The 26548-nt window shown below is 41.2% G+C and overlaps 1 protein-coding gene across 1 annotated transcript in view; it reads left to right on the forward strand.

The window, feature by feature from the left end:
• The window catches only part of adcy8 (adenylate cyclase 8 (brain)), an 81212-nt gene that overhangs the window by 20358 nt on the left and 34306 nt on the right, over positions 1–26548 (forward strand). Inside the window, exons 2-7 of the mRNA XM_061838191.1 lie at positions 15159–15308; positions 22030–22160; positions 22313–22424; positions 23964–24091; positions 24436–24594; positions 25511–25781. Coding sequence (XP_061694175.1) covers positions 15159–15308; positions 22030–22160; positions 22313–22424; positions 23964–24091; positions 24436–24594; positions 25511–25781 — 951 coding nt within the window. The remainder of the gene's footprint in view (positions 1–15158; positions 15309–22029; positions 22161–22312; positions 22425–23963; positions 24092–24435; positions 24595–25510; positions 25782–26548) is intronic.

Here is a 26548-nt window from a genome sequence, read left to right on the forward strand (position 1 = left end):
CCCTAACGCCTTATAAGAACAAATGCTTTTATTGAGAGGGTACAGCAAAATCTCTATGAGAAAAGTAGCAATGACGAGAAATCAATGACAAGAATCGTCTGCTGCTCGGCGCAAAACACAAAAAAAACCCACATCATGTCTGGAACTAACAGAAAGCTTGAAGTTGCAGATTTCTAATTCAAATGTACATCATTATTTGAATGAACCAACAAGATACCGTAATACAGTCCCTTGTGATGTCAACGTGACATCCTTGTTGCTAGGCAAACTTTAAAAAAACACTTCTGGTCATTAATGGACATATGAAGAATTCAGACGCCAAAGCAGATTTATCCATTTTTGTTGTTTCTGTAGATCTTTGATTCATATGAATCTACAGAAACAACAAAAATGGATACTGTATATCTGCTTTTGCGTCTGAACTCTTCAAATGAACCTATGACCTCAATCTATGCATCAACGGAAGGCATTTTTAATGCCTTTTCAGAAGCTGCGCAGTAAAAAGCTCAAAACACTGCCGTGTGATTTCTGATCGGTCTGGGCTGAACAGGCTGTCATGTTATCTGGACATGACTCCCTGATGTCATCCTTATGAGAGTATCAACTGATCATCTTAGGTGTCATGATCCTGCCGCTTCAGCACGAGCTGTGCGGGTGGCCGCGCAGGTGCGCTGATTGGAAGGTGCACACCTCCGCCTCATGCAGCCTGATTATGCTGTGGATTTATATGACCGCGATGCGAACTGGCCGGCGCCAGTTCGTATGATCTTCATGTCCCATTCGTGTGCTCCGGTATCCCTGATCGAACCTGTGTGTACCGACCTTCGTCCGTTCTCCGACCAACCTTGTAAGCCTGACTCCTTCGTTACTTCTGCCTGCTTTGATTGTTCTCCTGTGTACCGACTCCTGCCTGCCCGCTCACCTGCTCTCTTCGCCCGACGTCCCAACTACCGCTGCTGCACCGGACTGCTTGCTCGATCCCCTACCTCTGCATATAATAAACGTGTCTCCTTGAACTACCTTGCATCTTCCGAGTCCTGCATTTGGGTCCGACTCTCGTTCCGATGGGACGTGACATTAGGTAGTCGAGACGATGTGAGATAACTTATTTTTCTAGTGAAAGAAGAGTCTTCGCTTTCTTCTGGTATACTGTAAATATCATGCACTCCCCCACATGACCCCCACTTGGCTGCTGTGGTTGGAATGGAATCACAGTGGTAAACTTTATTCAAGTTTTATCAGTATTTTATGGCTATTGAACTAAGGTACTCTTTTTTTTTTTTTTTTACCAAAATCATGTGATTTAAATTTACCGAATTAAAGTGGTTCCAAGTTGTCACACAAAATTTATTGGGTAAATTCTACAGGTTCTTTTTAAACAGTGTTGGTTCAGTGCTTATAGTGTCACACAAAAGATGAGTCAAAATAGTGTAAAATTAAAAACATGCAGAATTCTGCAATGAAAATGACTTAAAATCAGAGTTTGGATTTTGGTTCTTGGAAGAATGTTTTCTGTACGGGCGCCCGAGGAGGTGCTAAAAGAAACAGAATCGAGTCCATTAGCGCTGTGGTGCACTTGGCATCTCTGCTTGTTTTCTATTCTTGGTTTTTTTATTCCCACTCCTGACTGGCGCCACGCCGTCTCCCAGGACCTTAGTAGTCGGTGACTACATTTCGGATGGTTTCTCTCCTCCCGCTGGCTGCTGTACCTCTCCTCAGGGATCCAAAATAACCTCACACTTAGCCCCAGGCTAACTTGTTTACGTGTGTCCTTGTGGAATAGGTCAAGCAAAAAAAAAAAAAAAAAAAAAAATCAAAATAAAAGATTAGAAGCAGGCATAGTCACACAGACAGAAGCCAAATATGTACCAAAACTATCATTCAGAAAAAAAAACCCACCAAATTTGACGTGTATTGAAACAAAAATAGGAAGCAAAAATAAAACATGAAAAAGGTGGAAGAGGAAACACTGTGGAAAAAGTATTGGTAAATAAAGGAAGTGAAAAAAGATATGGACAACAGTATTAGGATGGGTATTGGAAGTGAAAAATCCAAAAATGCAGAGGGAGACAAAGATGCTCCCAAACCGTTTTAAGGATAATGTTATGTTACCTCCTATATTTAAAATACAGAATTAGCTTTTCTGCACTGTATTGTCTGTGCTTTCATCCTGGATCAGGCTGTGCCAAGGCAGAATTTTAAAATGACACACCATCTCATCCTGCACTTTCTACTTTGGCTTCAGACCAGACCTTTCCCACTCAGAAAAGAGAAAATCTCATCCAGTTTAACCACTTTTTCTTCGATTATTCACATCCTCTGACAGTCATTGGATTTTAAAACAACAGCATTTCTTTTTTAACTTTCTCCATTAATATTGAAAGTAAACATAAGCAGCATGTCGAGCTCGTCATTGCCCTACATTGCCCCGACTGTGTTGCTAACTAAAGCAGCGGTGTTGGGCGCTGTCATTATAAAACACATTGATGGGGTGCGTAATTACTGTAACATTTGTAATTATGAGTGTATGTCTTTAAGAGGATGGGGGGTGTGTGTGTGTAAGGTAAACTAGGAAAAAGAGAGCGTGGCGGAGCAGCTGTCGCTGTTAGAGAAAGTTCCGTGTGCTACCAAAAGAAATCAGCGACTTCTTCTTTTCATTTTTTACAGTACTTATGTGAATTGTGCCATTGGATGTAACAACCAGTCATCCCTCACTCAGATCACAAAATGCCACAAACTGAATAACTGTTATACTTTCAATTTGCATTGGATTCTTTTTTTTTTTTTTTTGTGCAACGCAGAATATCTGCGAAGAGACTGCATCAGCGGTGCACAATTGTGCACGCACGCAGTTTAGAGGGAACATTCTTTGACGTCTTCTTTTTTTTGCCACGCTGTCCTGCGAACGACCAGTCGATCGCGATCGACGCATTCAGCACCCCTGCAATAGGGACACAAAATGGAAGTGAAAAAAAGTGTGAACAAATACATTGTCATATAATCAGAAAATGAAAAGAAAATATTGGTAAATGTATTGGGCATTCAGGGAATGAAACAAAAATGTGGGAGTTGGACAAAAGTTTGGGTAAATGAAGTGATGCCACAAAGTGACAAAGATGTTGGGAACGTTGTGTCTTGTACACACAAAGACACCGACAAATTGTGTTTCAATCACAAAGCGTCCATCTGTCAGGCAGCATATTGGGCGACCAGTCAGCTTGACGTGACGCCTCCTCATCCTTGGGTCTGTCTCCATCACAGCTTGCCTCCGTGGGCGTTGCCGGCTGCTGCTCAAAGCGGCACGTTTCTATTTTTTTGGGCATGTTGACGGGTTGTCAAGGGCATGCCAAAGCAGGAGGTGGTGCTATGTTCTCAAACTGTCGGACATTTTAGCCAATCAGAAAGGGCAATCGGCCTTGACAGGTGATTTGAATGGAAGTCCTTAACTTAAACTACATTGCTGCCTTGAAATACGAGTTTCCTTTGGTTACGAATTTTTCAAGATACGAGCTCTCTAGCTGATTTTTTTTTTTGTTTTATTCTGCTTTGACTTGCAAGCATCAACTTGAAAGGTGAACGTTATATTGGGGAAGTGAAAGAAAAAGGAGGCGTTAACCTGTTTGTTACTCATGCTTTAAAACAATAAAATATCCTAGCATAATGCTAACACATTAGGGGAAGACAATAGGTTGGCTAACTGTTAACCAACCGTTAGCTACTAATGTAGAGTATCTAATTACCGGTGCTTTAACCATTAAAGCAACAGATATTTGAACATTATACATGAAGCAACACATGTAGACCGGCTATTACATGAACACTCACAGACATGTATCATTTATCCGCTTAATAGAATGACAAATATTAATGTGGCTTACTGAGGACTTAATTTATGTCTGTAATATACTGCCCCCATGTGGCTGAGGTGGACACACCAGAAGGAGCAGTATTGTCCATTGAAGTGAAGCAAAAAGTGGGACAGAAATGGTTTAATTCTTTACAAAACACTTTAATCAGTTTAATAAAGAATCATCCATCCATTATCTGAGCCGCTTATACTCACAAGAGTTGCAGGAGTGGTGGAGTGGGACAATTCTAATGGTCTCTCGGGGTAGGTCGTAACGGATTAATGGCATTTGAAATGCTCGTGTTTTGACCCAAACATGGGGGAACACTAACTCTACCAGAGTCCAGATTATTACATTCAAATGATTTTATAAATAATCCTCCAACATTACCAAGCACTGCGCTGTATCGCTGATGTTTTCACGTGTTCTGCCGGGATTTGAGCCGTAACATCTTATCCTGTCAGAAGGAAAGAAAATCTTGCCGTGGTCGGTTTTTCCAATCCCGCCTGGCGTGCCAAACCCGGTCTGATCGCCGGCGTGCCTTCCAGCACCCTCGCCAGCGTTGATACTGGACAAACTAGCGCTGCCAACGGGAGGCCTCACTCTGCCAGCTGCTCCTCGCACGTTTGCACACGCACGCACAGATGAAAATGTCTCCTGTCAAGTGATAACGCAGAATACTGATAAAGTGGCACGATAGTGGCAAATTTGGCCAAACTTGAAGTCTTGATGGATCATTACTTCAGGAATCCATAGATAAAAGACACTTTCACGAGCCGTAGATTGGGGGTCAACAAAAATATTTAAAATAAATAATTTTCTTATCATTAAAAAATGGGAATAATTTGTCCGCAAAATACTAATTTGTGGCCACAAATTCCGTATAATATGCCCATAAAAAGACTCAATTTTGGTGACTATTAACCACTGTATATTATAGTTATATATCATATTATACTAATAGGCAGCACGGTGGAGCAGCTGCAAAGTGTTGGCCTCACAGTTCTGAGGTCCCGGGTTCAACCCCCGCCCCACCTGTGTGGCGTTTGCATGTTCTCCCCATGCCTGTGTGGGGTTTCTCCAGCTACTACATCCCAAATCATGGATTATTAATCGAAGACCCACATCTCAAAAACATGCAACATTAATTGGACACTCTAAATTGCCCCAAGGTGTGATTGTGAATGGGACTATTATCTGTCTCCATGTGCCCTGCGATTGGCTGGCAACCAGTTCTGGATGTACCCTGCCTCATGCCCATTGACAGCTGGGATAGCCTCCAGCACTCCCGGGACCCTCATGAGGATAAGCACCCCGGAAAATGGATGGATGGATTATACTAATGTTCCCAGAATGAGACATTTTTTTTCTAAATAACATAATAATATAATAATAAATAATAATAAAATTTCCAGAATGAAACATTTGTATCTCAAATCATCATTCCCTATTAAAATGAATGGAAATGCACTTAATTTGTTCCAGCCCCCCCCCCCCAAAATAAACTGCAAAATCCATCTTTTTTTATAACTTTATAACAACTTTTTTTTTAATATGAATTGAATAGATACGAATTTGTTGTCATAACATGACGTTTTTTTGGGTGGACTAAATTGCCCACAAATGTGAATGGGACTACACTGCCTTTCACAGTCCTAATGAGTATAATGAAAACGAATAGATGTATAATAATGCAAAATATGGAGTCTCTATCAACCACTCCTTGTGGTTATATTTCACGAATTAAGTCGATCCCCAAAAAATCCTAAAAATGCTTTTGACTTTGGAAAATTGACTTGCATGAAACCTGCAGATGATTCTTGTGTTCAAATCGTGTTCATCCTCGAAAAAGTGACCGATCACATCCTCGCTGGCAGCCATCTTTAGATGTGTGCTGGAGTGCGTCGTGGCTTAGTGCCTCAGCTGGTCAAAGGTCAACAACAGACACGAGCCGGTCCAAGCAGACCATGTTTGCCACGCTAAGCTGCGCAAATCCTTGCATGTGAAAACTTGTCTGAAAGAGAAGAAGAAGAAGAAGAAGAAGAAGAAGAAGAAGAAAATGATGATGATGATGATGATGATGCAAAATTTTGGCATCAAATTGCGTCGTGCCTTCTTGGCTGTTGGGAATCCTTCCTTATTCTTTATCTTAGAGCCTAGTGCAGACGGAATTTGTTGTAAGTATACTGTAGGCTTTCCTGTATGTTGTGTCCCTAGTGTGCCCAAAATACAAAATTATTATTTTCTGTAGGTGGGATATTGTTTGACTTTTACTGCACAAAATAAATTCATGAATTATTACATATATGAAATCTAATTGTAACTAGAGCAAAATACCAGAGCAGATAGATTCTATTTATTTCAACTTTCGAGTCCACTTTGTAAAACTCCATAATGAGTGATCAGGGAGTATTTGATTAATCGTTTTAGCCCAATAATAATTTATATATTTGACCGTATAAAAATACCTCTGTAGTGATTAGTGAGTATTTGATTAATTCTTTCAGGCCAGGACTCAATTATACAGCACATAATATATAAATCCTTATAAAGTGATTAAGGAGTGTTTGGTTAATCGTTTCAGCAAAAGGGTCAACTGTATAAAAATCCCTGTAGTATTTGATTGTTTCAGAACTTGAGTCAACTATATAGTTCACTGAATATGAACAATCAATCACTGATGGTCTAGTGGTCCAGTCGTCTCACTTTGGTGCAGGCAGCGTTGGGTCGAGTCCCACTCAGTGGCAGTGTCTGTACGTCCATTGATACGGACTCGTGACCACTACAGGCTGTAGTCCGCCTTTCTCCCAAAGGTAACTGTCTTGGGCTCCAGCACTGCCATGACCTTCGTGACTACCTTGCAAAATGGATGGGTGTATGTAAAAACATTATAATTATTAGATTATTTAATGCATGATTTCAAACAAGAGTTAACTATATAGTTTACAATATAAAAATCTTGTGATTTTGTGGTTTTTCTACTATATTGTCCACTGCATAAAATTCCCATTATAGTAATTAGGGAGTATTTGGGAAAGGATTTTATCCCTTAAGTCAACTGTACAAACCACTGTATAAAAATTCCTTTAGCGTGAATATTTGATTAATCTTTTCAGCCCTGGAGTCATTGAAGGGGTTGACTATATAAAAAATACATTTATAAGGATTAAGGTGGAAGAAATGAACTATTTAGAATGCAATTGCTGTGTTTATAATCCTTCACTCTTTCCCAATTTATTAATCACGACAAAAGGGGTTTTTATAAATTATCTAGGTCCAGCATATTAAACTCACCGATCCTATTCCCCAAAAATGCATCTCATGTCTCACTTTCTTGTGGACTTGCATTCTTCCTCTTCAGATGTTCGTGTCGTGGTTTATCCCCTCCACTCGGCGCTGAGTGAATTACCTCCCCCACTCCCCCCGCGGCTCAAAAACAAACACTTAGCATCTTTAGCATGCGTTCACGTGAGCGTGAATCATTATCTGCAGGCTTGATGTTTCAAACTGTACCACTTTGAAGAATATTCTGGATGACATGAGGATTGTTGCTTGGATGCATGTCAGTGACACTAATGTTTGAGGGGTCATGTTGGTGTGGTTCTCTGTGTGTGTGAGTGTTGTTACCATGGTGATGAGGTCTGGGTCAGTCCAGATCATCCTGATGTTTGATGAAAACATAATAAAGAATATACAGTCAGGGGGGAAGGGAACGGGCCCTCACGCGAGTAGTGTCCATTCGTGTTCATAATTGCCTATATTAATGTAATAATTTTCCCCCAAAATGTTAACTTTGTGTTAAACTCATCTTGCAAAAATCCCCTTACCGCTAACTTCCTGCGTTTGCTCACCCGTGATTTAGGAACAAATACACCGGACAGGCAAGGTTGCATAAAATAAAAATAAAAAAATTGCTACTTTCCTAATAGACTTTTTATGACATTTTTGGCTCATGATACAGTGTGATACAAATTTAATTCATTCCATGACAATGCCCATTACTCAAAACACGATTTGAAAACATTGGAAATGCCAATCATCGGTTCCAGCCTTCCCCAAAAAATCAACAATTGTTGTAACGTGTATTTTAATGAGAAAAAAATGCACTCTAAAATATTGTACTTCATAAAAACCTACAGCTGTGACATAATTAAACAGAATTCAAACAAAACGAACTTCTTTTGCCTCACTGCATCAATTAAATGGCCACTGTGTGGCTCTTTTTGGGCGGCACGGTGGAGCAGCTGGAAAGCGTTGGCCTCACAGTACTGAGGACCCAGGTTCAATCTCAGCCCACCGTGTGGAGTTTGCATGTTCTCCCCGTGCCTGCCTGGGTTTCCTCCGGGCAGTCCAGTTTCCTCCCACATCCCGAAAACATGCAACATTAATTGGACACTCTAAATTGCCCCTAGGTGTGATTGTGAGTGCAACTGTTGTCTGTCTCCATGTGGCCAGCAATTGGCTGGCAACCAGTTCAGGGTGTACCCTGCCTCCTGCCTGTTGACAGCTGGGATAAACTCCAGCACTCCCGCGACCCTTGTGAGGATAAGCGGGAAAGAAAATGGATGGATGAATAACAGTTAACTGGACCTTTTTTGGAGGAATTGTTTACAAATTCCATCTGCCACTGCTTGCTGTGGAGTGAGTTGAAATGAGTTTACTGCCACCATATCACACATGTAACTAAAGTTTGTGCTCGCAAGTTAAAGCAAAAAAATTGGCCCAACGACTACTGGTATCTTGAAAAACTCATTGGGTCACTGGGATCTCCAGGCTCCACTGTATATTGTAAAAAAAGCTGTTAAAAAAACAATATGTCTCGGTTCACTCTCAATGAAAAATTACTTGCATGAAATACAAGTGTGTGTGTGTGTGTGTGTGTGTGTGTGTGTGTGTGTGTTTGAGAGAGAGAGAGAGAGAGAAACGTGATTGGCATGTCTATTAACTTCTTTTCCATGTAACATGTTCCTGCTACTAATGAGTCCTTGTTAAAAATATCCTCCTGGGTAGCATTTGCCTCTAACGAGCACGTGCCATGTTCCAAAAACAAAACGCTGCAGCTTGTCTGCTTTCTCATTTGCGTCTCGTGGGCGGGCCTGGCCTTTGGGGGCCCAGACCTTCAGGGGCGCAGCTAAGAAATTGAATCAGTGCTGATGGTGTCTTGGGAGAGATTGCCAATAACACAGAGTAGCACACCGTAATGTCCTCAGGGGGGATGCGTGCGAGTGTGTGTTTCTGTGTGCGTCTTGAGAAGACCAGGGTGAGCTTCTCATCCTCCCACGCGGCATGCGAATGTGAAATAAATACTCTGTTTGCTTTTTCATGCATGCCATTCTGCCGCCCACTGTCGACCGGTCGCCGACCAGTCACCACCTGCTCCAACGTCACCGGTGTAAATTTTCCACCGTGTTTGTGTTCCAATCGTGAATGTTCTTTTACTGCAGACGTATTGATTGGTTACACGCGGATCATTAAAAAGTAGATTTTCCCAGTAATCTCAGTTCCAATGAAGTTCCAATTGTGCAACAAGAGGGAATCAAACTGTGATGAGCACTTTCGCATGATTGTATTATTTTGTTTACAGCGCTTTGTTACAGCTCCGGCTGTTGTACTATATAAAAACCCCTAATTCCAATGCACGAAGTTGAGACGTGTAAAACACACTCAAAGCAGAGTACAATGATTTTGAAAATACTTTCAACCTATACAATATTCGGTTGAATGCTACACTATAAAGACAAGCTATTTAATGATCAAACTGGTGAGGTTTATTGTTTTTTACAGATAATCTTTTTTTTATGCCTGCAGCACATTCCCCAAAACATACAGTGGTAACAAAAGTTAAGTAATGTTAATTAAAAAAAAAAAAAACACGTGTTTGGAAGATCCTATAGGTGAACAGGGTTATTGGAAACACATAGCCATCATGATTGGGTAGAAGAGGAGCTTTGAAAGGCTCAGTTGTTCACAACCAAGGATAGGGCAAGATTCACCACATAGTAAACAGCTGCGTGAGAAAGTATTCCCACTGCTTAAGAGCAAAATTTCTCAAAGTACAATTGCCAGGCATTTGGGGATTTCGTCATCTTCCGGCGTAACATCATCAAAAGACTTTGGCAATCAGGAAAAATTATGTATGTAAACTGCAAGGCCTAAAACCAAAATTGAACCCCCGTGATGTTCAATCCCTCAGCCGGCACTGCATTAAAAATTGGCATCAATGTGTTAAGGGTATTGCCATGTGGGCTCAGGAACGCTTCAAAAAAACACTTTCACTTAACACAGTTCAACGTTACATCTACAAATTAAAAGTCTACCATGCAAAGCAAAAGCCAGTAGTGACAACACCCAGAAATGCTGCTGGCTGGCTTCTCTGGGCCTTTGCTAACCTGATACGAACTGATGAAAAATGAAAAAGTGTACTGTTGTCTGACCACATTTCAAATCGTTGTTGTGTTCCCCGGGCCAAAGAGGAAAAGGACCAACTTGATTTTTATCAGCGGAAAGTTCGAAAACCATCATCTATGAAGCTATGGTTAGTGCCAATGACATGGGTAACTTGCACATCTGTGAAAACACCATTAATGCTGGAAGTCTTTTTCAGGAATGTCCCTGCTTATTTTAGTAAGACAATACCAAACCACATTCTGCACATTACAACAGCCTGGGTTGGGAGAAAAGGACCGCATGTACTAGACTTGCTTTGTACCAGTATAATCTGTCTTCACAACGGAGACTCCAGACTGTTGAGCAAGTGAAGTTGTACATCAAGCAACGATGGAAAAGAATTCTATCTACAAAGCCTCAGCAATTAGTGTCCTCTGTTCCCAAACGCTTATTGAGTGTTGTTAAAAGGAAAGGTGATGGAACTCAGTGGTAAACATGCCCCTGTCCCTCCACTTTTTTTTGTTGTAATAGGCATCAAATTCAAAGCGAGTAACGATTTGGAATTAAATAAAGTTGAACATTAAATATTTTGTATTTGTAATGTATTCAAGTGAACATTCAGTTGGTCGAAAACTATTTGCAAATCAATATACTGGGTTGATATTTGCATGTAACGCAATGACTCAGTTTAATTGAAATTGGAGTTTGTATAGTCCTTTCAGAACAGCCGCAGCTGTAACAAAGCACTATACATGAAACATACAATCATAATAAACAACCAAAACAAAAATCTTTTTCAATTAAAATGGATTCATGAAGCATAGCTGTTAGATGAGAGAAACACAAGACACAAAATAGACCAGTATGAGGGCATCAGGATCATAGACACAATCACAGCAAGACATCATTTTTAATTTTAGCGCAAAAACACAAGGTATTGTAAAACAGTCACTTGTTCTGCTTTTAATTCATAGAGTTATTGTTGTAATTAAGGTGACCAAACAATAGATTAATTTAGTCGGCATATATTTATCAAGTGAATCATCCGGTTATCGGAATTTTTTGGGGCCAAATATCAGAATCAGAATCGGTCTCAAGAAATCCATTTCGTTCAGGCAACTAAGAAAACTGAGGCTCTTCTTACTGGACCTGTTCAGGTTTTGGAATTGTGCCATAATACAAAAGAAAAAAAAAGTGTTCCAGTAAAACTTGTGTAAAAGAGGGTTATCATATTACTAGTAGCATGGAGCTTCCTCAATTTCCTCAGGATAAACAACTTTGGTGGTTGCTGAGGCATAGACTCAAGTGTCGGAAGAGTAACTTTTTGAAATTTTGGGGTACACCGAGGTAGGTTCACCTCTCACTGGGGCTGAGCTCACCAAGGTGGTTAAAAAGATCCTTGGTGGCAGGGCCCCAAGGTGTGGATGAAATCTGCCCCAAATGTCTGAGCACTCAGGATGTTTTAGGGCTGTGGTGGTTGACACGCCTTGCCAACATCGCCGACAGTGCCTCTCGATTGACAGACCGCGGTGGTGGTCTCCCTTTTTATGAAAGGTGACCAGAAGTTGTGTTCCAACTATAGGGGATCACATTCTTCAGCCTCCGTGGTCAGGTCTATTCAGGGGGACTGGAGAGGTAGGTCTGTCAGGAAGTCAAATCCCAGATTCAGAAGGAGCGGTGTGGATTTCATCCTGTCTATGGAACAATGGACCATTTCTATTAGCTCACCAGGAACCTTGAGGGTGCATGGGAGTTCAGATAACCAGTCTACATGAGTTTTGTTGACTTAAAGAAGTCATTCGACCATGTCCATTTGGGAGACATATGGGGATTGCAACAAGAGAAGGAGGTACTGGAACCCTATTAAGGGCTGTCTAATCCCAGTGCGGCCAGTGTCAGTTTGGTCTGCATCGCTAGTAGTTTGTCAGCTTCGTTTCCAGTCAGAGTTGGGTCAACAAAGGCTCCTCTTTGTCACCACTTCTGTCCATTACCTTGATGGAGAGAACTTCTAAGTGTAGCCACAAACATTGAGGGGGTCTGGTGTGGTGACATGAGTATTACATGATGCAGTTCTGTTGGCTTCATCAAGGCAGAATTTTCAACTCTCGCTGGTGTAGTTAAGTGTGAAGTCGCTGTGATAAAAATCACTACCTCCAAAATGACGGCAAAGTCCTCAGCAATGGGTTGAACTTGCGCACTGCTGATGTAGAACACAGACATTGTGTTGTGCGCCAAAAAAAATAAAAATCCAACTCGTATTGTAAGTATTACATACAACATTCAGTTTGTGCTAATTGCAATCTGATTTAATGAGTGAGCAGTGGCTGGCTGCTACATCCGATGGCACAATTCACATACGTACGCAGCCCGCCAACCAATGTTTACAATGACTGAGTCTGCATGCATCGCCCACCACCGGTCTTTAGTGAGCAAAGCGATCTCGATGATAATGTTGAAAGTAAAAAAAAAAAAAAAGAAATCCTGTTATTTTTTCAAGATCCAATGATTGTCAGAGTATGTGCAAATAGAAAAAAAAAAATCAGTTTTTAAATACATGGAGCAAAATAACATTCACCATAAAATTGTACTGGAGCATTATTCAGCTGTCAGCATGCATTGCAAAAGATGTACAAATAATAATTCAGTTTTAAACCAAGAAAAACTGATTCTGAATTAAAAATAAATAATAAATGAAATGAATAAAGCAGGCTTTCAAATTTTTTGGAAAAAAGTTCAACATTTTCATTATAAGTTTGCAAAAACACTTGAAATTGCTCTTATTAAAAGTGTTCTGATGGGAATGTAATGCTGTAATTGGATTATTTTAATAAGTTATGTAACTTCAATGGATGACACACGTCTGATGTTGCTCACAGTGGTCAAAGGGGCCGCTCAGGGGTTTAGTGTGTTTGCTCAGACATAAAAAAATTAGAGGGAAGATTGGTTCTCAGAAGGAAAAGGGTGAAGTGCCCTCTCCGGGTTGAGGAGGAGATCCTTCCCCAAGTGGAGGAGTTCAAGTACAATATTTCGGGTTCTTATTCACGGGTGAAAGAAAAATGGAGCACGGGATCGACTTCAGCGTCTGAAGTCATGCGGACTCTGTATCAGTCTGTTGTGGGGAAAAGATGAAAGAGCTGAGCCAAAAGCCAAAGGTCTTGATTTACCCATCAATCTGCGTTCCTATTCTCACCTATGGTCATGAGCTGCGGGTCGTGACCAAAAGAACAAGATTGGAGATATAAGCGGCCGAAATGAGTTTCTGTCCTACGGTGTCCAGTCGCTCACCTGAAGTTCGGGTGAGAAGCCTGGTTGTCCTGGAAGGGGGCAAACAGCCACTGTTCTTCTGCATCGAGAAGGGCCAGATGAGATACTGTAGTTCTGGCGTCTAGATAGAATGCCACCCGGATGTCACCCTGGTGAGGTGTTCCGGGGACATCTCACCAGAGCGAAGCCCCATGACATGCTGGAGACAAAATTACAAGTTCAAAACTGGTCTAATTACTACGTGGGTGCTAACTTTACACTGGAAATCCATTTGCTGGAGCCCCCCAATTACCAATTGGCATTAATGATGCCGGAGGATTTTAGGTGTTGGCATCACACAACATTTAAGGTTATTATTTATTGAGTCAGTATGGGGAAAGGTGGTGTGTGTTTGTGTTTTGCATTGCTAATGTAACAGTTAGTTGGCTCTTGTGGGCCAGCATGAGCGTCCTGGATGACCTTTAGCATAAAAATTAGAAAAAGACCCGCCCGTACTTGTCCACCGTGCTAATTACCCTCAGGAGTCAGTGTGGCTGTTTGCATTGTGTTACATCATCTCTGCCCTGCACCAGTGGTGGGATGTAGGAGGTCGTGTGTCATGTCCTCTGGCCAACATGTTGAACAAACAACTAAAGACTTCAAACCATCACTGTTAAAGAGAGGTTAATGTAAACATTTTTGGTGTTTAGTCCGCACAAAGAAACTCTGATCTAGTCTCAAGTCAAATGTTCTCTTTTGGATTAGAAAGAAATTTGCACCGGTGTTTGGTGTTTGGTATTTGGTGTTTTTACAGTAGAAGATGCCACTTCTCCTGGTTTTTTATGTCAACAACAAAGCACAAAGCCAAATCAAGAACACTGTAAAAGAAATCGTTAAAAAAAAAAGTAAAGTCACATTACGTCCTTGACTGGCAGTCATTTTCAGCATTGGACCCCATTGTAAATTTTTGACTGTTTAGTATTTCGACTAATGTTTCGAGACTGAGCGAATGTTTTTTTTTTGTTTTGTTTTGGTTTTTTGTAACAGATGTACTGATCATAAAAGAAACTCCAAACAAAAAGTTCTTTCGTAAATCAGCAGTAGTGCATGGGTCAATTTCACCCAAAAATGCTTTCTGACCAGAGAGCGGCTCAGCACAAGCTGCTGTGAAAAGATGGTAAACAAATTACACACTTAGACGCTAATGTTTGGCTGTCGAGACACATCAAACTATAAGGCAACAAAAACCTGACTGACAAAGGGCTTTGGGTAGAAAGTTTTTTAAAAATTTACAGATATACAACCAAAAACGTGCTGTGAGTAACCGTGACTCAGCACATGGCTTGAATTTAATGTCATTGGCTTTTTTTTACATGATGTTCACCATTCACTCAATTTTTTCTCACGATCTCAACACAGATTTTTTACGACGTACCACAACACATAAATGTTCATACAGTCCCAGTAAAAGCCCAGTCCCCAATTCTCATTTTTATTGCAGTGTTCCCCTACATAAATGTTTAAGACCAACAAACAGTTATAAATATAAACCAAATAAATGTCAAATTCAAGTCTTAAATGGTGATATTATTTATTAAGGGGGAAAAAACATTCAAAACCTCCTGGTCCTGTGATGCTAACCATACTAAGCTAAGCTACTTTGTTGCTGATGCATTTCAGGTGGCAGCCCAGACAGTTCTGTTCATGTGCATGAACACGGCCGGGATCTTCATCAGCTACCTGTCGGACCGTGCCCAGCGTCAGGCCTTCTTAGAAACACAGCGCTGCCTCGAGGCCAGGCTGCGTCTGGAGACAGAGAACCAGAGACAGGTCAGATCTTCCCTCCAAATATCACCTTCAGAACATGGAGTTGAAATACCCCTTCCCCCTTTCTCATGTGGAAAAAATTGTGAAATAGACAGCAAAACTAAAGCTGCAAAAATATTTCATGGAGGAAATCATGGAAATCCAAATTTTTAGTTATACTGCTTTAAATGGAGGGGTGGATGATTAAACCATTTAATTGAAAAACCTTTCAGCCATTGACTGGACACTGCTTCCACTAACAACATAGCTGTGAACAAAGAGGGCTAGGGTTTACCAGAATCCATGTTGAAAATTTAGACCTTTGGTCACTATATTTAACCCCTTTTTTTACCTAACGACTATTTTTACAAAAAGCCGCTTCAATTCCCGCGAAGAAAAAGACTTAATGAGTATGAATTATTTTTGTGGACTATTTGCAGCTACAACAGCTTCAATTCTTCTGAGAAGCCTGTCCACAAGGTTTAGGGCTGTGTTCATGGGACTTTGTGACCATTCTTCCAGAAGCGCATCTGATTGGACTTGAAGGCCTGGCTCTCAGTCTACACCCTAATTCAAGTGTTCTCACACAGTTGGGAGCACGGGATTATACAAAATCTCTTGCTATTTTGAAGCAGTGAAAACTCCTTTCAACGCAAGTCCAGTTTTCGTAAAAACAATGCCACACCATAATCTCCCCTCCACCAAACTTCACAGTTGACACATTGCAGGTCGACAATTGTCTTTTTCCTGTCATACATCAATTCTAGACTCGTCCATCAGATTGGTAGATTTGTCATTCCCGAGGACACATCTCCACTGCTCCAGAGTCCGGAGATGTTGTGTTTTGCGCCACTGCATCCAACACTTTGCATTGCACTTGCAGCTGCTCGATCATGGAAACCTCTTTTACGGCGCTCCCTGCGTACTGTTTTTGAGCTAATCCGAAGGCCACATGAAGATTGGAGGTCTGTAGCGATTGACTCGGCAGAAAGTTGCCGACCTCTTCGCAATATGCACCTCAGCATCCGCTGACCCTGCTCTGTCAGTTTCCACGGCCTACCACTTCATGGCCGAGTTGCTCCTTTCCCCAAATGCTTCCATTTTGTTATACAGCTGACAGTCGTCTCTTAAATATTCAGGAGGCAGGAAATTTCATCACTTGACTTATTTCATGCGTGGCATCGTATCATTGTAGTTCTATGTTGGAATTCACTGAGCTCTTGAGAGCAACTCAGCATTTCATAAATGTTTGTAAAAACAGTCGACATCCCTAGGTGCTCGATTTATTTCAACTGTGTTCATGGAAACGATTGGACCACCTGACTCCAATTATTTGGATGGGTGCACGAATACTTTTGGCGATATGGTTTATGTGGGAAAGAGTTCATGTGAGGAGAGAGTGAAATAGTGTTAACATTTCAGTTAATGCACATTGATGGCTTGTTTTATGTGAAATTGTTGAATGTTTAAAATTTTAAGGGATCGTCTTTTCATAGTTTGTGAATTTTCACAATAGGGAAGGACTTGTGCCTCGAAAAAAGTAATTAAAAATTTCTACTTATCTGGAAGTTGATGTGAGGCAGTGCTGTGGGAAAAAGATGGAAAGAAAACTGTTTCAAAGCTTATTTAGGAAGTTAATAAATAATAATTCAAGCGCAAAAAAACAGAAAGTAGGGCCAAGTGGGCCTAATTGATTAGAAATGAATCAACAGCCCATTGGTATTCAGTTATTTTATTTATTTATTAATCATTAAGACACCTTCTTGGACTTAACATTTTCTATATCCTCGGAATTTTATTTTTTATCTGTCAATAATAAATATTATCAAATTATTAAAATAGTCCTGCATGAAAACAGACTGAAGATCTTTGTGCTGAATCAAAGTAAGACTTTTACAAAAGTCCGTTTTTACTTTGGGAATCAGTGATCACCTTTTTTGCCGATATTCTGACTGATGACAGATCAAAGTAGTACTTGAATTATAATAAATTCATGCTGTCAAGTTCAAATAATGTCCTATTTTAACTAAACAGATGAAAATTTTTTAAATGCTTTTTTGTGTGAGATGGATCAATTAATCAGGAAGAAAATTCAACAGCCTAATCGAATTTCAAACTAATCGTTAGTTGCACTTCTAGTTTTCATACATACAATATACACAATGGACCCCCGTTATTTGCAAGGGAAAGTGATCGAGCCCGATCGCGAATAGTAAAAATACTCAAATAGTGAAGAGAAGAACTAGGGGATCCAGTAAAAGAACCTGCATATTGAAGCTGAAAATGAACAACTAAGTTGTTTATTTGGCTTATTTGTCTTTTGACACAAACACACACACACAAAAACGTATACAATACACGTATACACCTATATAACCCATAAAAGGGTGCAGTGCACTGTCAGTCCAATGGTGATGTGGTATTGCATGCCGACCAGTTTGATGTGTGTAGCGATTGATGGATTTGTGTTGACAGCCCACAATGTTAGCAACTGCTACTAATGAGCCTGCTGACGGGAGACAAACATGGACGCCACATCGATCTGCTTTCACACACGCACACAAACACACACACGAGCACGCTGAGTGAGTGAGTGAGTGGGTGAGTGAGGGAGTGAGTGGCGTTTGTTTACGCAGTGAAGTGGAGGGAGGGTGAAGTGCAGAAAGCTTTTCCACCATCTTCTTTCCTGGAAGCCTCAAGGCGTGAGAAGCTCAGCCATGGCTGAAATGGAAAGAACAGGTGTGGCTTCAAAAAGAGACATTCACAGTGAAGAGTGGAGAAGATCAGAGTCATTCTCTGAATCTACAGATTCTTTCCTTGTTGTTTTCGCAAAATCGGATCCAAATCCATGGAAATCGTAGTTTTGATTTACAAATTCCACTTTCTGAATCAATGTGGTTCCACATCCATAATCGGTGTGATCTACAGTTCCAATTCAGATTTGGTGTGATTGTAGACTGCTCCAGATCTTTTCAGATCCATTTCATAGTGGTCAGAAATAGCTCTGATCCAGATCCAACATAGTTGTAAACTGGATTGAAACATTCAGATCTCAAACCAAAGTTTTTATCAAGACCCTGGTCCATTAATATCATAAAATGTATTTAAAACATTTGATCTAGATTCAGTTTAGTTGTAAATTGGATTTAAACGTTCAGATACAAATACAGTACAGGGCAGTCATAAACTGGACCCTCATGTTAAGATTGCAAACTGGACTTCATAGTTATTTCAGCTCGAGTCAGATCCAGATCAGTGCAAATCATAAACTGGACTTTCAGATCCAGATGCAGTCTGATCATGAGATGCCTGAAAAGTGGTTGTGAAATGGAAGTTAAAAGTCACAATCCTGTTTCAGTGTGTCCACAAATTGGACTTTTAAGTTGGGACTCAGATCTACCCATCCATTTTCTGAACCACTTATCCTCACGAGGGTCGTGGCCAGGAGGCGAAGTACACCCTGAACTGGTTCCCAACCAATCACAGGGCACATAGAGACGGACAGCTGTCGCACTCACAATCACACTTGAGGGCAATTTAGAGTTTCCAATTAATGCATGTTTTTGGGATGTGGGAGGAAAACGGAGTGCCTGGAGAAAACCAAGCAGTCACAGGGAAAATATGGAAACTTCACACAGGCCGGACCGGGATTTGAACCCCGGTCTTCAGAACTGTGAGGCCAAAGCTCTGACCAGACTCACATCCATTTAAATCAAATTGTACCAAAAAGTTAAAGCAAAGATACATTGGTTCTAAATTGGGCCTTCAAATCCATTATAATTGTAAACTAGGCTGATCCCAGTCAGCAAACATGCGTCGCACCGCATCGGCTGGCAGTTTCTATACATCTGACAAGCATTGCCTGTGAAGTGTGTACGTATTTCACAGCTTCATTAAACGTCTCATCAAGGTCTTTTTGGATCCACTCGACTCGGCCAATCCTGTCTTGTGTGGTTTTGAATTTACCGGTCTGTGCGTAGCAGCTGCACAAATACTTGAAAGCCATATAGTCAAAGTAGCAGCACGCCATTCGCCACCAGCATTTTCCAGGTAAGTTATCATTTCAATTCAATTGGGAGAGAATGACAATGTGGTCACAACAAATTAATTTGCGTATTACTATAGGAGCAAACCAAGTGTGCCAGGAGCCCATATCCATTCCGGCTACAGGATACACAAGGTATCTAGACCAGCTGTTTGTGGTTTTTATGGACTAATGCCACTTAATATGAATTTATGGTTATCTGATTTACCACTCAGGAATGTTTTATAATAATTCTTTCATCATGGTTCATTACGGCTCACCTTTCAATTCCAGTTATGTTTTTTAATCACACTTTGTTCTGTGTTAGCTTGACTTGGCTTAACTTTCACGTTTATTTGCAATATTGGTTCCTGGCTCAAATCATATCTCTCTGACCATCAACAATGAATCAATAGAAACACTGCACTTCATCTCCTGGCCCTCTGTCCAAAGGCGTCCCCCAGGGCTTGCTGCTCAGTCCTCTTCTGTTCATCCTTTACATGCATTCATCGTCAACATCATTTAATGCCTCCATTTCCATGACCAGGCTTAATCCATGAGCTCTGCAATCTCCTCCTCCTGTGCCTCGCTGGTCCTGGAATCAGAGTCAGAATCATCCTTATTTGCTAAGTATATCAATAACACACAAGGAATTTGTCTTTGTAGTTGGAGCTGCTATAGTACAACAGACCGTGAATTGACAGAGAATACCTTTGAGATGTAAATACATCAGTCACTGAGAAATAAACGTTTACTGGTAATGTGTTAAGGCTTTAATAGCAGTGGAAAAAGATGCAGCGTTCTCTTGCAATTAGAGCAGTTTGAAACTATCGGGCAATAGTCCGGCGCAATGACCATTTTGAAATGTACGCAGTTTATAGTGACGAGTAGTGCATTAATCTGGGACGATTGCGATTCTGCAAGTGTTGCAGATGCTGCTCAGGCGCAGGAGTGGCCAATACTGGTCAACTAAACTCCCTTAAATCCGATAGGTTGATCGTTGGTCCTAATTCCCTCATCAAACACACCAATAACTTCTGCCTCTTTGTTGACAACAATGGTTCCCTACGCTCACATCCGCAACCGAGGACACCATCACCTTTGAGAACCTATCAACAATATCCCGAAAACAGTTTTGTTCCTCATCAAGAATATGACCCGTCTTCGCCCACCACTTTCCTTCACTGCAATTGAAACTCTCAACCATACTGTCATCACGTCAAGACTTGAATACTGCAACAGCTTCCTCTTCGGCTCATCCACCAACCTTCTCAATACATTTCAGAATAACTGGAATTCAGATACCCACTTGCTCACTCACACCCCTCACGAGACAACATCCCCTCTTTCCTTCAGAAACTCCACTCGCCATCCCACAATACATCCAGCACAAAGGGTTAGGGCCGGGGCTAATCCTAACCCTCACGCTCATAGAGCCCTCCTTAAACAAGCTCTCTCCTAGTCTTCCGACCTCCTCCACCACCACCACACCCCCTTGCGTATCCTCCACTGTACCACAATAACCTCCTTTCTCCACTTCACCGGACAGAGCATTGAACCTGGGGGGAGAGAGCCTTCGCCATCTCTGCTCCCACCCTCTAGAATCAGCTCCGAAAACCGCTATGTGACTGTTCAGATCTTCTCACGTTCAAATCCAAACTGAATCCTGTCTATTCATTGTAATTTCTCATTTTTTTCCTGAGATCCGTATAAATAAAGTGTCAATCTCGAATCTGTAGCTTCCTTACAACTACAAAATCATTTTTTTTAAAGTCAGTATTGTTTTTCACATTGGATAGGTATTGAAATGACCAGAGTTTTTGTTCTGTGCGGTGATACGGTAGTAGGATATTCAACGCACCTTGTGCAAGTGAATGCAACACTGAGCAAATCAGTGGAGTGAATGAAGCACAACAAGGCTTGCTGGCGCTCCAGCTTTAATCATTCAGACGTGCTAATTTTCGATTCAATGCTCACATCACAGCAACATATTGCCCATCAGGAAACGCTGTCGCGTTAACATCAGGACGATTTTGATAATGGGCCCACTGTGGTGAGATGTACAGTATGTTGTGAAATAAAGATAAATGTTCAGCGTTACATTAAGTTTGGTTGTAAACTGGTCTTAAAAGCTTCAACTTCTGTTTTTTTTTAATGCAGTACAAAAACAGAAAATAAATCTACAATATTAATATCACATGTTGATACACAGTGCACTGCTTGTCTGAATGGAGTAGGAAAAAGTCAAATTTACAGTTATTTCAAACTTACCCCTTCACCAATACCTAAAATGCAGTTTGGATCCAAATCCAGGGTTGACAAATACTGAATTATTACTGGATTCATTGTCATCACTGATGAGAGGTAAAAGTTCAGATCCAGAGCTCATGTACTCAACTCAACTTTACTTTTAATACATTTTAAAATCAACCACAGATAGACATAAAGGGCTTTACGCAAATGAAAACAAAACAACAGATATGGTCATACTGTGAACTGAATTGAACACTTCAGATCCAAATCCAGTGTGGTCATAACCTGAATTCTGGTGGACGTTTGTAACTGTTCGTCTTTGAGAAAAAAAAATCACTGTTGTTAGTTTGCGTCAAAACTTCTCAACACGCAGTAGCTGTTTTGGATCTTTGGTTGAAAAGTTATCCTGCGACTGAAAACTGCAATCAATGAAAGTGAATACTTGCGTTGTTGCCTTCACATTCCCAGGAGCGTCTGGTTCTGTCCGTCCTGCCTCGCTTCGTCGTTCTGGAAATGATAAACGACATGACCAACGTGGAGGACGAGCACCTCCAGCATCAATTCCATCGGATATACATCCACCGCTACGAGAATGTCAGGTTAGATTCCTTGGGCGCTAAAAAGCGCCACGAGAAAACGGCCTTTGGGCTGTGTTGTGGGACGTGTGCCACTTGTTGTGCTTGGGGTGGATGTGAAAGTAAAGATTGTGTCCCAGGTGAACACTCAAGTGACATTTCCGTGTTTTATCCAGCATTCTTTTCGCAGACGTCAAAGGCTTCACAAATCTTTCCACGACGCTGTCGGCTCAGGAACTCGTACGGATGTTGAATGAGCTTTTCGCACGCTTTGACCGCCTCGCACATGTGAGCACAGTGTTTGGGTCTCCGTCTGTCCGTGTGTTTATTTGATTTGTGCACCCCTCGTCTTTTGAAACAAGAACAATGTGAGAACTAAAGCAGGAGCTTGTAGTTGTAAAAGATTTTAATTGAGATTTTTTGGGGGGGAAGGGAATGTATAATCATCTAAAAATCAAAAAGGCGATAAATGTATGGTCGAGCAGAAAAAATTGTATTCCATCTTGATTCGGAATCCTCTCACCTGCTCTTCACTCTGCTTTCTTTTTTTTATGACTCTTATCCCCAGTTGTTAGCAAATGCAGGATTGTCTTTTTATCCCAGTGATGGATCTGACAAAATTTTTCTGAAAAGCACCTAAGCCCCAGGGAAAAGGTCAGGGCGAGGCTGCGGGGGCAGTGTGACTGAGCGGTTAATACATAGCCAATGATAGACACCTGTTAGACTGGTTTACCACGACTGCTTCACAACTCTGAAGATCCGGATTCAAATCTGGCCTCGCGTGTGTAGGGTTTGCATGCTCTCCATATGCCTGCGTGGTACTCTGGTTTCCTCCCACAGCCCCAAAACATGCTTGGTAGGTTCATTGGAGACTCTAAATTGCCCATAGGTGTGAATGTGAGTGGAAATGGTTGTTGGTTTCTATGTGCCCTGCGATTGGCTGGCAACCAGTTCAGAATGTGCCCCGCCTCCTGCCCAAGATGGCTAGGATTGGCTCCAGCACTGCTGCGACCCTTGTGAGGATACGCGGCTCAGAAAATATATAAAACTGATCCTTGCCACTCCAAATTCTACTTTTTCTTTTCAAAAATACAGCTTTATTTTCACAAGATTTTTGAAGCAATTTGGGATTTTAAAAAAATATCTCTGAAAACTACAACTTGGTAATCAAAAAATATAACTAAATATTTTGCAACTTTATCCTGAAAAGAATTTATTTTCTTCTTAATATTTCAAAATTTTCAACTTGTTTTCATCATGAAAAACATGGCTTTAGTTTTGAAAAAAAGAGTTATTTCTCCAACATATGAATTAATTCTTCCAAAATATAATTATTCTTAAAAAAACTTTTGCTTTATTTGTGAAAAAGTATTATTTTTACAAGATTTAAAAATGTTCATGTTTTTAAATCGGAAAACAGGCTACACCTGTTTTAATCCAGATTTTGTATTTGCTTTTTTGATTAGAAAACAATAATAATATTAATAATATAAAAATAATAATAATACAAAATATTCCCAGCATATTTGGATTTTTTTCTCCCAAACTCTCAAGAAGAAAAAGAGTTTAGGTTTTAAAAAAAAAACTGCTCTTTTATGTCTACAGTATTAGTTTTTTGGTATTCGGTGTGACCATCATACTTGCCCTCATCCCTCAAGTGTGATATCCAATATTCGATGTCAGGGAAGTCAGATAAAGATAAGATCCGACCGGGCCCAAATGACCTCCCTGGAGTCAAACGTTTGTGTTTGTGTGTGCATGACTTCCTTCTTGCCACGGTGCACACTAGGAACGCTAAAATCATCTGTCCCGCTGCTGTGCTTGCAGGAGCATCACTGCCTCCGCATCAAGATCCTGGGCGACTGTTACTACTGCGTGTCGGGTCTTCCCGAGCCGCGGCAGGACCACGCCCACTGCTGCGTGGAGATGGGCCTCAGCATGATCAAGACCATCAGGTACGCATTGATGCAGACGCCCGCTGAAACGGTTTTTCTTGGGAAAGCTTTATTGTTCATTCTGGAAGCGTTCTGAGATGACAGACCCTCATTTGCATACGGAAATGTTCTTTTTGTTTTTTGAAACGGTGGACTGGATGGCAGTCAATGTCTGTGCACATTTAGACAAACTAGACAATGACAAAATATAATCAGACTGAGTGACAATGACTCGATAAGCAGTAAATTGTTTCTGTATGTGTCCTGCGATTGGCTCTGAAGTTCTCTTCCTTGTTTGAAATTAAAATTTAGTGTTTGTTTGCATCCACTTGGATTTTTTTTTTGTGTGTGTTTGTTGTTGTCAGGTACGTGCGATCGCGCACGAAACATGACATTGACATGCGCATCGGGATCCACTCTGGCTCAGTCCTGTGCGGCGTGCTGGGCCTAAGGAAATGGCAGTTCGACGTCTGGTCCTGGGACGTCGACATCGCCAACAAGCTTGAGTCTGGAGGCATACCGGGGTGAGGCCGGCACGCCTGAAGGACCAGCGCCCCACACCGGCTCACTGCAACTTCACACTACACACACTACATATTATTAGATACGCCGGCGCTGTGTAGCAGCGCAGCTAATGTGCTTATGTGGTGACCATGTTGGTGGGGGCAACATTGAACAAAGAAAAATCGCAATTTGCTCATTTCTAATCTGATTTTGATGATGTTAAACATTTAAAAAAAAAGCATTCTTCCTTATGAAAGTGTTATGTGCAATCATCATACATGCTGACATGTTTCCCCCGCTAGTTTTAACATCAGTGTATGGACTCCGCTCAAAAGACCGTGGGAGTCTTATCTATTTACTGTACCAATAGGTCATATGTACAGAATGCGTCCACCCTTTGCATCATTACTAGATATCTTCCTCAGTGATCCTCAACTGGTGGGTCTGGACCCAGAAGTGGGTCGCGAACCAGTAACGGGTGGGTCATGGATGGGTAATAAAAGAATTACAGTGAGTTTAAGAACCCAGGTTAATGATGATAATAATAATGAGAATAATAATAATGATTCTGACAGATATGTATGAGAAAGGTAATTACTTTCCCAAAAAGAACTAATCAGTGCCAAAATGTCAGTGAAGTTCTGTGGATGTATTTTGAGGTTTAATTGTACTATATTCCTTGTCCATCCATCTGTAAATGAGGAGAAGGTAACAAAGTACTGTAGAAGTCCAATGGCGTTTACATTTACATCCAGTTGTCATGTTCATCCTCAGTTTATTAATATTCTGAAAGGACCTCTGGCTTGTATGCAATGGTGTAGTTATGTAGTTTTGAAAATATAATACGGAATTGTTTGTTTTCGAAGGCTGTTTTTTTAATCATCCTATGTGTCTTCCCCACACGCGCATCCTCCCTGCTGCCTCCTCGCCCCCCAGGCGAATCCACATCTCCAAAGCGGCCCTGGACTGCCTGAACGGCGACTACGAGGTGGAGGCAGGCCACGGCAAGGACCGCAACGACTTCCTGCGCCGCCACAACATCGAGACGTACCTCATCAAGCAGCCCGACGATAGCCTGCTCGCCCTCCCCGAGGACATCATGAAGGAAGCGGCTAGCTCGGCCGACCGCTGCACCAGCGGCGCCACCTTCAACGAGGCTTCCTGGAGCCCTGAGCTGCCCTTCGACAACATCGTGGGCAAGCAGAACGTGAGTGCCCGTGCCCACCTGCTGCCTGCCACCTCCGGGGGTCGCTTGGGCTGGTTACTGAGGAATGTTGGCATGTTTTCTCTTATCTTCACCTGTGCTGGAAGATGCTGTTGCCATAGTGGCACATTGCGTGTTCCGTGTGCCGGGATGATTGTGCTTGTGCGTCCCCATTTGTGGTTCACTACCATGACAATAAGTTTTAAGCTTTTTGGGTCGTCACGGCAATGCCTGGTGAACAATTGTGTGTGTGTGTGTGTGTGTGTGTGTGTGTGTGTGTGTGTGTTGTGTGTGTGTGTGTGTGTGTGTCTGCTTGTTCCCTTTGTAAACCCTGACATTGTTTTAGCTGCACGCTAACTACTATACAAATCTACTATACATATTACCATAGATACTACAAGCAGATGTTCCATTAAACATACTTCCAGCAAAACACAAACTACATACATACATACATACTAAATACATACAATATATATATAAATATATAGATACTACAAACATAGCATAGATGCTACTACATGTTCTGCTATACATACTAAAAACATACAGTACAAAGTGCAAGTGTGCTATACGTATATCATCACATAATATTATACATACTACAAAGGTACAAAAAATAGACAAGTGTACCATAAACAATACAGCACAGTTCAATCAGTACACTTTATTGTACATACATAGATACCTACTACAGACATGCATACTTATACATGCTTACATACATATTATATACACAAGGCATATGACTATACATAGATTATATTTAC

The sequence above is a fragment of the Syngnathoides biaculeatus genome, chromosome 13 (genome assembly GCF_019802595.1).
Source record: "Syngnathoides biaculeatus isolate LvHL_M chromosome 13, ASM1980259v1, whole genome shotgun sequence".
Lineage (NCBI taxonomy): Eukaryota > Metazoa > Chordata > Actinopteri > Syngnathiformes > Syngnathidae > Syngnathoides > Syngnathoides biaculeatus.